Consider the following 13609-nt stretch of genomic DNA (forward strand, 5'->3'; position numbering starts at 1 on the left):
AAGTGGTAAAAGGTACAAGGGACAAGTTAAATATATGAATATGTTGGTAATTTTTTTCCTTAACTCATTAAATGCTGGTGAAGTGGAGGTAATCAGTAGTCTGTAGCTAAGCTAATTATCCTAAATGGTTGATAATCTCATACAGTCTATCCACCTCTCGGAGAAAAAATGAGCTATAAATTGACACTCTTGCCTTTTTCTCTCTCTCCCTCTCTCTATTTTTTATTTTTATTTTTTTGAAAACCTGATTTTATAACTTTTCTTAGCAGCATAGTAACTGCCACAATCGTTCGTGTCTTCCACTGTCTGCAGCAGAACAGCGTCACGGTGAAACGCTCCAAGCAGGAATGAACCATTTAACGCAGCTGGGGGTGGTTCAGGGCAAATATGGATGTGTGTTTTTCGGTCTGGGAGTGGGAACATTAAATTTTTACTGCTAAAAACAATCTTCAAAAATACAATATGATTAATTTTGTAATTGACGGGGCCCTGTTTTTTAATTTTTATTTCTATGAACAATAAATAAATAAATAAATTGTGAAGGGCCCTCTGTTGGTCAGGGCCCCTTGAATTGTCATCACTTTCCCCCATATACTGCGCCCCTGCATGTAAGTAACTAAAGTAGTCCAGGTTTTGTCCCAGAAACAAAGCAACCAAAACTAAGTGTCAGAAACTGGAAGATCATGTTTTACTTTTTCATGAAAACACTAACCATGGCCTGCCTCAAAAGTAAGGTTTCATATTCCTACTGTTCACCATCACAGATAATCTGCTGCCATGGTCTATGCGGAAGACACACAACTGAATCTCAAAAACCTTTCACCATGCAACCCCAACAATCACTTATTAGCAGTCTGAATGGAATTAAAACATGTTAAAACATGCTGTGCACCCTAAAGACCTACTGACACCTACTGAGATCCAACTAGTTTACGTGGATGGTTGACCCATCTCACTGCCCAGCAATGTTTGCAACCTAGATGTAGATCTATGTTCCATTGAACAAATAACTGCACAATCTGACATTTCAAAAATAAATTCACTTAATGGAAACATGCAAATTTTGAAAAAAAAAAAAAAAAAACTTTGACGAAATGGTTTGGCACTACGATGAGGTGTTTTTTGGGACTATCAAAATGAGTTCATTTCACAAAACTGCAATGGAAACACTTTTTTGCATCACACGAGTCATGTTACTAACAACCAGGATGTTTCCACTGACAAAAACCACAAAGAAGAAAACAGCAGGAAGTAGTTGGTGGATCATGGTACAACACGTTTTTTAATGACTTATTGTGTGAACAAATTTATTCACTTGGTTTTAAATGTGTTACTTATTTAATGCAATAGGAGAAAATATTATATATGATATATATAATATTTAACTTATTTAATGGAAACCAGATTCAGCAGGTCCAAAGCTCAGCTGCTAGTCGACTAACACACACTAAGCCTTATCAACATATCACCCTGTCTCCCAAATCTCCACCGGCTGCCTGCCAAATACCACATCACTTACAAGATCTTCTCACCTGCAAATTCCTCAGTGTCCAAGACCTTCTTCAATTAAACACACTTAGTCAGACACAACAGTTCTCAGCTATGTGTCTGTTTTCTGTCGCTTGCACGAACCTCTCTCCCATCTAAGTTACAAGATGCTCTTCAAAACATTGTTTGACTTTACCTCTTGAGTTTAATTATGCACTCTATATAAAACATCCCTGAGTTTCTTGAAAGACACTATGTAGATCTTAGGTATCACTGTTCTTATTACTATACAGTTTATATAAAGTAGCATGACTAAGTTGACGTTATTTAGCATTTTATTTAATCATACAAAATGATTTGTGATTGGTTTACAAAAGCAGTCATGATTAGGGTGTTTTTGTGGAGTACGTGCAGTATGACACAGGTGTTTTGTACTTCTCAGGTTATTTTTTTTTAACATTGACCAGGTTTCCTTTATGTGATGTAGTTGCTTTAAGCTAAGTGCGTTTGCCCTTTGATTTGATTGGATTTTTTATTTTGCATACAGTAAACACGAGACTGCTGACATTTAGCATGAGACATGTTTTAAATAAATTATTTGACACACAAAGTTTGAAATGGTTGTGTCTGTCACTGTCTGTCACTGTTGCGTATAATGTATTGTCACATTCTGAGCCTGCCTGAGGTATAATTATTAAACTTTGTGTGTTGATCCCATGGCGAGTTTGAGGCCAAAAGAACTACAATTAGAATTTACAGCTGAATTTGAATCCTATCTTTACTCGAGTTTTACATTATTTACAGATTCAAGAACCAACATATGAGTAAACTCAAACACACTATCATCCTGATTGGTTGCAGAACAGCCCTCAAATATCTGTTAGTCCTTACACAACCTTGTGCTGGTCCTGGTGACATGTATCTTTTGCATAATTGAATTGTGACCAGGTCTGAGTTTAAAAAAATAAAATAAAATTGAGCTAAACTTATTTGTTTTTTGTTTTTTTCTGAAACATGTAACATTAATTTTTTTGTAAATATGTACAGGAAACTTTATTTAACTAGTCCATTGGTAGTAGAAAATGTTTCAGGTTGGTTACAGAAAAACAGTTGGAAATACATGAAGAAACTGCTCCTCAAGCTAAAAAATATGTGTAAGAAATGCAGACATAATTGAGCAGCCGAGTTCAGTAACTGATGGTATCAGTTACTGATACCTGATACACTGTTAACTTTTACACTCCAGTAAAAGTTAACAGTGTAACTTTACCTCACCTTTACCTTATCTTTTTAATGAAAAAAGATAAGGTAAAATTAAAAAGATAAATTTAAAAATGAAATTTAAAAACCATTAGGTCATCAAACAAATCAAAATGTTCTATGGTTTTGATTAGCTTAGCTGGAACCGGGCCCCCAAATGAGATTCACCATCAGGACTTCATACAACATTTGGCCGCCCATGGCCATGTGCGGGCTTTCACGAATGAACTGCCAGTGGGGTTGCCAGGTTTAGATATAATCCCGTAAATATCAAACATTAATTTTGATATTGATAAAATTCTGCCAACAAAATTTTATCTGTTGGCAGTTTGAAAAATACACGTATGTCCAGTTAGTAGCTTCTTTGGGTTTATTCATTTGTAGAAATCTATCCTCCAGGTTTGCAATACCATAAAGAACGGAGGATATAATACAGAAAACTGGCAACCCGTACTACCATCTGTCACTCATTCTGTCATTGGGCAGGACACTGTTTCATGATAGCACCAATATTCAGCTAGCAGCTAATAAGTAAGGTAAAAGGGGAAACCAGGAGGCATGGGCTCGGGGGAGAGTACGACCAGGAAAGTATCCTTCGGCGTGGATGATGAAGACAGAGTCAGGATTCTCCGCGGGATAAAGGTAATGCTAATTTAGCTAGCGTCCGATAAGTCATGCTAACGATATTTAATGCTGGCCAGCTGGAAGCTTGTTGCTCCAGAGCACATACACAATAAACCCTCAGACTGTGGGGAACATCAGGTGCACCACCTGTGAAGGAGGATGGAGGAGCTGCGGAGGCGGTGGAACAGCTTGATTCACGAGCCCTGGAGGGTCACTTTTCCTTTTCGCCAGACTTCATTGGATACAAGAGGGCCGTAGCAGTTCAACGCAATTATTCGCAAACTCATTAACGTAGCCGATGGCCAATTCAATGTGGAAATATGTAAGGTATTTGGATAACATCAGCTTAAAAACTTTCTATCTAGACTAATGTGCTTTATTTTCTTATGACACCTTATTACTTTGAGCGTTGTAGTACATTTACTAATTATGATGCGAAATGAACGTAAAGTACGTTCACTGTTGTAGATGAACTTGCGTGCTGCATTGCTGTTTTGTCATGAATTCATCAGAGAAGTAAATGTCATCACAGCCTGTTTTGTATTTCTTTTGAGGGCTTAAAATGATTAGTTTTTGAATGGAGTTTGGTGAGAGGCTATAAAGCAGGGGTCCCCAAACTACGGCCCGCGCCTCCTCATTTGGTCCGGCCCCCTGAACAATACCGGATCCGGCCCGCCTCCTCATTTGGTCCGGCCCCCTGAACAATACCGGATCCGGCCCCCTGAACAATACCAGAGAGCATTCAGTGTTTTTTTTTTTCATATATATGTGGATTTTTCTTCAACCACCAGGGGGGCTCTTGAGCAGATATGAAATATAGTTTCCCTCAATGGAATATATACTAGTCAGTATCAGTCACCGTTTTTTTCCATTTGCATTCTGGGTAAAAATCTATCTACAAACGCGAATATGTCGTCGGCAATAAACCAGGCAGGACCCCCCCCGGTCCACAGTTTCACTCAAAGTTTTCTAAGGTTTCTTTCTCGAAAAACTAAGACCGGCCCCGACCAGAAAAGTGAACAGTTATGTGGCCCTCACAGGAAAAAGTTTGGGGACCCCTGCTATAAAGCATAGCAGTGCTGCATTCGAGGGCATGTCGGAATTTTATATTATAATTAACCAGACGTAAGAAGGGACAGGATATTTTTGTGGTACATTATGGCAAGACGTTTGGACAATGTAAAATGTGTCACTTTTCCTTTTTGTAGCTTTGTACGTCTATATTCATGTTTTAAACGTTTCTTTTGGTTTACCAAAGGAGACTAAACATTTCACATGTTCCAGTCACACTTATGCAAATACCTTTTTTAATGTAACTACTTTTTTGTTTTTTTTTTAAATATGCTTTATTTTTTATTTATTTTTTGCTTTGACAACAAATGTAAGTTTATTCTTTTGTTCCCTGACATCTTCCATCCAATTTGTGAACTCACAAGCATCTGCGACCAGAGTTTCTGTGCTGTTTTTGTCCAGCCAGAGTTTTCTTTTTGGGATTGTTTTCATGCATTCGTGGGATCACAGCAATTGCTGCATTAATATTTGATGATTGTTTTTAAGACTTATTTCAGAATTTAGACTCACGACGTGCTGGAATTAAAAGATTCTAACTTTCTCAGGAGTTATGTTCTCTTAAATTGTCCAAAAAATGCCTGTCAAGATCTAAAAGTCAGTGATAACTGTGTTTGCCAACTCTGGCAGCACATTCAGATTTAATGAGTCATAGAGTGTGTCAGTGAATGGTCCTGCCCTCTGCGGTTTTATGTGTAGCTATGTTTAAACATTTTCCATAGAAACATACAAACGGCTGTATTAGTGGGACCTGATCCTGTATTTTCAGATTTAAATTGCTCTTACCTGTTTCTGTTGAATAAATCTGCACCAAATATTGTGTATTGTGTTCCATATTATTGTCTATTGATTAATATATGAAGTTGTTGATAGCCTGTCCATATCCAGCTCTTAAATGTCTCTTTCCCCTTGGCAGCTGTCAGAGGATGTTCTCCAGAGGATGAGAGGAGTGGCTAACATTCCTCCAGAATCCTCATCTTCAGCCACAAGTCCTCAGAAAGAAAAAGGTAAAAATTTGACTTTAACTGGTCATTAGCAAATGATCATATCTGAACTTTACTCTCTTGTTGATGTTGAACTTTAAAATGGAAAAACTTCAGTGTTCCGATCATTTCTAATTATAGCATGAAGAAGCAGAGTGTGTTACAGTCAGTAACAGACTCCTAAAAACACATGCACACGCCTACACACACACACACGCACGCTTGGTAAGGAGGAGGGATTACTACAAAGTCTAGACCAGAGATGGGCAACTCCAGGCCTCAAGGACCGGTCTCCTGCAACTTTTAGATGCATCTCAACTTCAACACACCTGAGTCAAATAATGAGGTCATCATCAGGACTCTGGAGAACTTGACTGCATTTGGGAGGTGATTCAGCTATTGGATCTAAGTGTGTTGGACCAGGGAGACATCTAAGAGTTGCAGGACACCGGCCCTCGAGGACCAGGATTGCCCACCACTGGTCTAGACTCAGTGCAATTGGCTAGCTTCCTCAGATCAATGTTTTTTTTTTTTTTTTTTAACAATTAGAATTTTATGATCAGCTGAAACATCTGGATTGATTCAAACACAATTTAGACCACATTGTCTTGAAAGTGGCATGTAATGATATTTGCTGTGAATTTTTAAATATTTTTACATTTTTAAATTGAATGCAAAGAATTTTTTGACGCCATGCCGTCGCATGGCTTGGTCCTTCATCCATTGCACTGTTTATAGGAGGGATCATTCCTGTTCTGTTTCTGTTCTCCTTTTTCTTTTTTCTTGTCTGATAAGTTGCTAAATACAGCAACTAAATCACTAAGTTGGAAGCAGTGGAGTGACTCGTGACCATGTGTGTGCAGTTGTCACCTTTTAGACAGGTTTGTCAGTCAGATTTATCGGTTTACCTCTCCTGGAAAGAATTCATCATAACCCGTTCTTTTGTATGTCATGCTGTACATTTAAAGTTGCATTCCTGCTGGAAGGTGAATCTCTGCCTTAGTTTCAAGTTGTTTACATCCTCTGACAGCAGTGGAGTCCAAACTTTTTGTCGTGCGGGCCAAAATTGTCAAGTCAAAACGACTTGTAGACCAAAAAGAAATCTGAAACTCCAAAAAAATTTGCATTCACCCCCCCACTTCTCAACAATACATTCTAATTAAACAAATAAAGAAGTTATTTTTTTAGGAAAGGAAATTTTAATGATTGCACATCCAAAACGTAAAGAGTTTTTAATGCTGTTTAAAAAAGACATCCAGTTTGCAAATTCTTTTGGGCTGAGATAAAAAAAATGGAAACCATTCAGACTATTCTCAGCAATAACAACAGGATTTGGATCACTCTGTCTCTAAAATACTAGCTGTATTAAGTAAGGATTAATACATTAAATAAAGGCAGATTTGAGTTTTGTAAAGTCTGTTCCTAAGTAGAAGTCAAATGACAAATGTAGTTCTATTTACTATGAGATGAAAGAGAAATCAGAAAGTGTGGTTGTTAAAAGTCAAATACTTTGTACTTAATATTTTCCGTTATAGTCAATTTAAATTTGTAATCATTTTGCTCTGATTGAATGTGCATCTGATGGTCTCCCCTACTATCTAAAAAAATAAAATAAGTTAGTTAAAAGGCCTCAATTACTGACCAGTGTTTTGGTGATTAACATTGAAGCCTGGAAAGTAAAAGATCTTTTTAATCAAATGCCAATATTAAATCTAAAAGGGGTTTCAGAGTTAAATATGAAAAAAGCCAGTCATATTTATAATATGAATTATGAATATGAATTATAAATATGAATCATGCTCTTCAAGATGTAGAAGAGCTTAACAGGAAGTACTGCATTGCTGTATTGTCACCGTTTCTCATATAAAATGTTTGGCTTTGTGACCAGGTGCCTCTCGCAGTGCCAGCTCAGCCTCTCAGGCCCAGAGCCCCCCTCACCGGGCCCCGCCCAGCAGCAAGTCTGGGAAGACATTCGCTAAAGATGAACAGAGAAGGTAGGTAAGACGGTCAAATCCAAAACTCATTTATTTCTGGCACACAAATGCAGCATTGACGATCACATTTAGCTTTATGTATTGTAACTACCTCACTTATTAGTTGGCTAGAGGAGATAATGATGTCTTCTATGTAGTCTGCAGTCGGTAACTTATGACTAGACAATTTTTCTCCTATTACAAATGAAATAATCTGCCAATGGAACTAGTTGTTTTTTCATCAATAATAATAAGATATGTAATCCTCTTATTTTACTCCTATACCTTGCTGGATGGTTACTTTTAACTTAGTTTTGTCTTAATTTAACTGTACTAAGCTAATTGCACTAGAAACTAGACCAACAATCCTTGGTAAGATTTTCTGCTTTTGCAGTGTACCTATTGTTGTTATTGACATTTTCTGTTCCTTGATAAATTATTGAAGTAGTTTTGTTGCCTGGCGCTGGTCACTGCATCTAATGGGAAAATTGATAGGGGTGCAGATGTCAAATGCAGACTAGAACTATATGGAATATTTCCATCTTTAAACCAATCTGGACAAATACTTAGGGAAATGAATAATATTCAATTTGTGGTTATGCGTATAAAGCTTGACCACTGTAGAAATATCGTCCATTCATTAATTCATTTTACTTTTTAGTTATTTGTTATTTTAATTTTAATTTACTACACTATAACTAGTTACACCTTTGAAAAAAACTCACAAATGGCCTGAACTGTGAATATTTGACTTGTGGAGACATCTCAGCCAATTGAGTGTAACAATAACACTCAAATGGTTGAGTGGAACACTTGCCAGATTGTAAGAAAATGGAGCCTTTTCTGCAATAATTTATGATTTATGTTGTCATTTTTTTAGGTATGAGCAGCAGCAGACGATACTGAAGGATAGGCTGGCCAAGATGGCGGAAAGAGAGAGGGAGGCAGTGAGAGAGGAGCTGGTTAAAACCATGAGCCGAGAACGACAACAAGCACGAAAGGAAGCAGAGAAGGCCAAAGAATTGGTACACATACACACACACGCACATCAAGCTCACAATGTCTCTCTCTTTGTTGGACACACCTTCTCAATCACATCACAGTACCCAAAGCCCATCCTCCTGAGAAATCTTTCCCTTAGTGAAATCTGTCTTAGAATAATTCCTTACGCAGAAGATAAAAGAATTTGAACATTTGACACAGATCCTCTCTGTCCAGTCAGGCTGAGTTTGAGACTTTTTTTTTTTTTTTTTAAAAAGGTTTTGTTGGCTCTAGTGGCCTTTATTTGAAAGTAGTTCGACAGGAAAGAGGGTAATGAGAGAGAATGAAGACATGCGGCAAATTTCACCAGCCCGGTAATCGAACCTGCGGCTACCGTCACAAGGACTAAGACCAACATACGTGGGTCGTACTTTGCCCCTGTGCCACCACAGCACCCTGTTTGAGCCTTTTTTAATGGGAATGGACAGAAATGTTAGACTCTTTATATATAAAGCTGATCTTTAGTTATAAAAATGTTAAAATGTATTATTTTCTTTCGCCTTCATTGTTCTGCATTATTTTGCCTTATTGTTTTATGAAATTTTAAATCAGGGTCGAAGGAGATCGGCGGCAATAACGAAACCAAACGCTGTTTCTGCTAGAATTAAATGTGCTCGATTTATTTCCCCACAGATTACAGCAAAATAACATGCATCAAACACTGTTACTGCTAGAACAAATATGCTCGATTTATTCCCCACAGAATACAGTACAAAACACTCTATGACTAAACACGTGATGCTCGATTCATTCAAGTTACCAGCGCTTACCTCGTGAAACTTGGCCGGAGAGCCTTCGGCCTAGAGATAAGCAGTAGCATCAACGTAGCTGGGCATTCGGACGCGATCCGCAGCAGACTCTGACCAAAACCGCGGGCTTTTCATATTTAATCTCTTAAACAAAGGGATGTCTGCGTGCGTGCAAAGGGGGAGTGGCCATCTCCATCCTTGCAGGCGAGCCATCCACTCAGAGGTAGCCGCTCTCCGACCATGAGCCAATCATGGGCTGAGAGCGTGAACCAGCAGACCAATCAGAGCCCAACCCAAGTCAACCAGAGCCAAGCGCGCCCTGTTCATGTGATCTGCATGAGCATGCAGCATGTTCAATTTGCATAATACATTGAGCAGAATAAGTTTTATAAAGAACAATACCCTGAGCAGTTTTATCAAAGAATGAATAATAAATGAATGATTATCAAAGAACATAAAAGATAATAAAAAGATAAAAATACAAAATACCAGATCACTTATCCTGTAAAACACCATACAGTTCAATTAAAAATACTTCTATAACCCAGAAAGAAATTAACTTAATCAGATTTCATAATAATTGAGATAATCTGTGTGTTATTTCAGTTTCTATAGAAACAGCAGTCTTAGTTTTGAGAAAAACATAAGAAGCAGAAGGTACTTGTTGTCTTTTATGGTGCAACAATCAAAACTTCCCATTGACATTAATTCTCCAGTATTTTAAGATTTTCAGGTAAAGTGCATTATAAATAAAATATTATTATTAATATTATAATCTAACATCACCACATTCAGTTGGAAATTACATGTTTGTGAATGTGATGGATTTCATCCTAGAACAATCACAGAGGTAACCTGTAGGGGGAGCTGTTGTCTTTAATTTGCAGGAATGCGTTTTTAGTTTCTGTTCTCCTTTTTCTTTTTTTCTTTTTCACTTTTTGTCTTCAGATTCAAGGTTTTGCAAGAGTTCAGTGGTGTAACTGTTTTAAAAAAAAACTAATTAACTTGAGTGTCTGTGAGTCGGAGGAGATATGTTTTTGTGGAGTCAAGTCATGATTCAGTTTGCTGGGTTTTTTTTTTGTTGCTCCAGCCAAATCGCACATTGGAGTGTTTTGTACTGACACAAATTGCTTCTCGGGTTTGCATTTGTAATTTCCATGGTGATGCTCGCTCTGCCTCACTCCTCTCTTCTTATCCTCACCTATTACCTCCCTGTTTCTTTTCCATCTCGTCCTCTTCACTGTTCTGCCTTCCTCATCTTTTTGCTTTTCTGTCTTTCTTTCTCTCAGCTTCCCCCTCCCTCCCTCCTTACCACCTCCATCTCCCTCTGTCTTTTTTTTTTCTGTTTTCTATCCCAGCCCATCATTCTCTCCTTTCTGCCCTGGAGACAGTATTATCAGCGAAGTGCACGCGGTAAATTGCACCCTGAGAGTTTCCTGGGGTTGCAGATAGGAGTGGGGCAGCCTTGGAATTGTAGTTGTGGAAAGGGGAGAGCTTGTTGTACATACCAGTTGGTGCCTTCATGCGACTCTCTCGCTCCCCTACTTCCACCCCCACCCTCTGTGTTAAGACGTGCTGTAGTGCTCGTCTTATCTTCACTCCAACATACTCCTACTTCTAATAAAAAGCCTGCTGGAGGGACGGCGTGAGCAGAATGACCGGTTGTGCGGGACTGGACGTCCTTATGCTAAGAGCTCCTTGTAATTACTTTGTCTGGTGCCATGAATGCATATATGACATGTGGGTAGATTTTCTTTCTTTCATATTTTTAACTCATTTTTTATGAAGCCGGTAGCAGATCAGAAAGCATTTGTCCTCTGGAGATCCAGTCTCACAAATCGGATCCTTTAAATCCAAGACAAACTCAAGAAAGTAGAATTTTGTTTTCTCTTCCAGAGTTTCAAGAACAAAATTGTATCATTATGTTGTTTCAAATCCTGATTTTGAAGTTCAGGATGGTCTTGGGTTATAATCTGCACAGAACCTTTTTCCATGTGTGCTGTATGAGAACAACGGGACAGAACCGATGAAGACTTCTTAATAGTTCTGCACTTGAGTTTTTGTGAAATATGAAATGTCTTGCTCAGAAAGAAGAAATTTGTCTGTCTGTGAGTGGTATTTATTTATTTGTTTGTTGTTTTCTTATCTCTTTAGAAGAGTTATGTCTTTAAAATTACAACACATCTAGGAAGTATGCAGTGCTTCCCTTTTTCCACATTTTATGTACATGCTATAAACTGTTTCCTCAAAATTGTAAAAAAAAAAAAAATCTACACATAAATATAGCCTCACCTATGAAGTTTTATTTTAGTGATGTGTAACTTTGAGTGCTGAATCCATGAAACATGCTGGAGCAAATCCACTCATGAGAGAAGGCTTCAGACTTTTACATGAGAAGCGTCAGTAAGACTTTTCTGTCCAGTTTCCAAAGTGTGTTCAGAGTTTTATTAGCCTGTCATGGGCCAGTTACTTGTCTCAAGGTTTACCACGGTTTTAAGAACTTGCTATCTTAAAAACCTTAAAAATGTTCTGTCATGTAGTTCCTGTGGTTTAAAGACCCTTTAATAAAATCCTAGAGAAAGTTTTGGAGCTTGGAGTAGTCACCGATCTGTTCCCTGTCTTGGCCCACTTGCACTCATTTCTCATTCACACGAAAAGCAGCTGTCTTCTTCGAAAGTTATGTGCTGAGAGCTAAATTATACTGCTTACTTCTGTTATTGTCATCACACTCCTTTAAAGGTAAAGTTGGGATTCTGAAAACCTAGCAGGATGCAGGCTAGCTAGCAAAGCCTGACTAATTAGCCTGCTAATGTTAGCTTTCCGTGTTGCTCTGTGAGCAGCAGCACTAACAGTCAGCTGTTATAGTTAGCCACAGAAACTGGACATTTTACTCAAGGTTATCATATCTCATGGCTAACATTAGCAAGTATTGCAACAACTAGCACTATAAGCTAAAGAGAATGGCCTTTATGTGTTCCCTAGAAAATGTGGGCAACTTATGCTGAGATCCCCTAAAGGCTGCCAACATTTATTTATTTATTTTTTTAATTTTATTTTAAGTTTCCAAAGTTTAGAACATACAGTTAAAAAGACAAAACAAAGCCCAGATGCACAGGTCAAAGCATAAAACATTGCAGTTGACATATATACCCACACAGCACATATACATAGTCACATACAAGGGTACACATACATAGGGGGGCGACAGAGGGGAGAGACCATAGAAGGATTTGATCAGCTTAGTCTGATCTTCGAAAAGTGTTCCAAGAAGGGAGTCCAGTAACATGAGAAAGTGTCTTTAGAGTCTTTCCGAAGTCTCTCCATTTGTATCATGGACATCATGTCCGTCACCCACAGGTGGAAGGAAGGAGGAGCAGAGGACCTCCAGTTTCTTAAGATTAGTCTCTTGGCAATAATCGGTCCCAGATCCAATGGCTGCCGCATTGCAGCAGGTACAGACCCGGGCACCCGAGGGCATCCAAAGATTATAAGTCCTGGTTCAGGTTGTAAGAGAGTCTCATATGCCTTGGAATACCAATCAAATATTTTTGACCAAAGACCAGTTAGCAAAAAGTTAGCTTTTTGGTCTTTTTGGACAAGACCAAAAAGCATGAGACAGTGTGCCTTCAGACATGTTACACCTGTCACACATTGGAGAGACAGAGGGGTAAATCTTGTGCAATCTGACCTTTGAATAGTGTAACCGATGTGTGATTTTAAACTGAATGGTAACACTTTATTTGAAGGGGGTTGAATAAGACTGACATGACACTTTCATAAACATGACATAACACCTGTCATGAACATGAATAAGTCTTTATGAATATTTATGACTGTTGTCATAAAGCGTCATTCGGTAAATTATGACACTTTTAATACAAAGTTGACATTATTCAAAATGTCTTTATGACAACTTGACATTAACCAGGAAATCATTACTGTTTAAACTTTAGCTTTAATAACATAAAGTTACCTAATTATTAAAGTGCAATCAATAATACTTTTATAACAAATTTATATCAGCTCATTCTTTGGGTACAGTAAGGCCTAAGTAGGTAACATGGCTCTCAACCAATTTGAATGGGACTTTTTGTAGAAATCCTAATAGGTACGAATTGGATAGAGGCATCAATTCACTCTTTGACCAATTGATTGTATATCCAGAGATTTTACTAAAGATGTAATCAAGCTGAGGAGGAAGGGGACAGATTTTACTGTGTCATGTAAATATAATATCACATCATCAGCGTATAAACTGATGACTGTTTCAACACCACCGATTCGAAGGCCTTCAATATGCGGGTGCACCCTTATCTCCACAGCAAGTAGCTCCAGCGCAATAGCAAAAAGCGCTGGAGACAGCGGGCAGCCCTGCTGAACTGAGCGCTGCAGGCGAAACGGAGCTGACCGATCATTATTTGTC

General features: G+C 38.2%; 1 protein-coding gene across 4 annotated transcripts in view; it reads left to right on the top strand.

Moving 5' to 3' along the window:
- The first annotated feature begins 3182 nt into the window (after positions 1 to 3182).
- Positions 3183 to 13609, top strand: part of LOC103152547 (MICOS complex subunit mic25a-like) — a 102027-nt gene continuing 91600 nt past the window's right edge. For 2 of the 4 annotated variants that reach the window (XM_016661173.1, XM_007573041.2), the window contains exons 1-4: positions 3184 to 3390; positions 5357 to 5447; positions 7312 to 7417; positions 8277 to 8421. In XM_016661173.1, the coding sequence (XP_016516659.1) occupies positions 3307 to 3390; positions 5357 to 5447; positions 7312 to 7417; positions 8277 to 8421 (426 nt within the window). In that variant the 5' untranslated portion in view covers positions 3184 to 3306. Of the gene's footprint in view, positions 3391 to 5356; positions 5448 to 7311; positions 7418 to 8276; positions 8422 to 13609 lie in introns of all 4 variants that reach the window. The other 2 variants (XM_016661172.1, XM_016661174.1) reach the window with 2 other exon arrangements.

Source organism: Poecilia formosa, unplaced genomic scaffold (genome assembly GCF_000485575.1).
Source record: "Poecilia formosa unplaced genomic scaffold, Poecilia_formosa-5.1.2 Scaffold315, whole genome shotgun sequence".
Taxonomy (NCBI): domain Eukaryota; kingdom Metazoa; phylum Chordata; class Actinopteri; order Cyprinodontiformes; family Poeciliidae; genus Poecilia; species Poecilia formosa.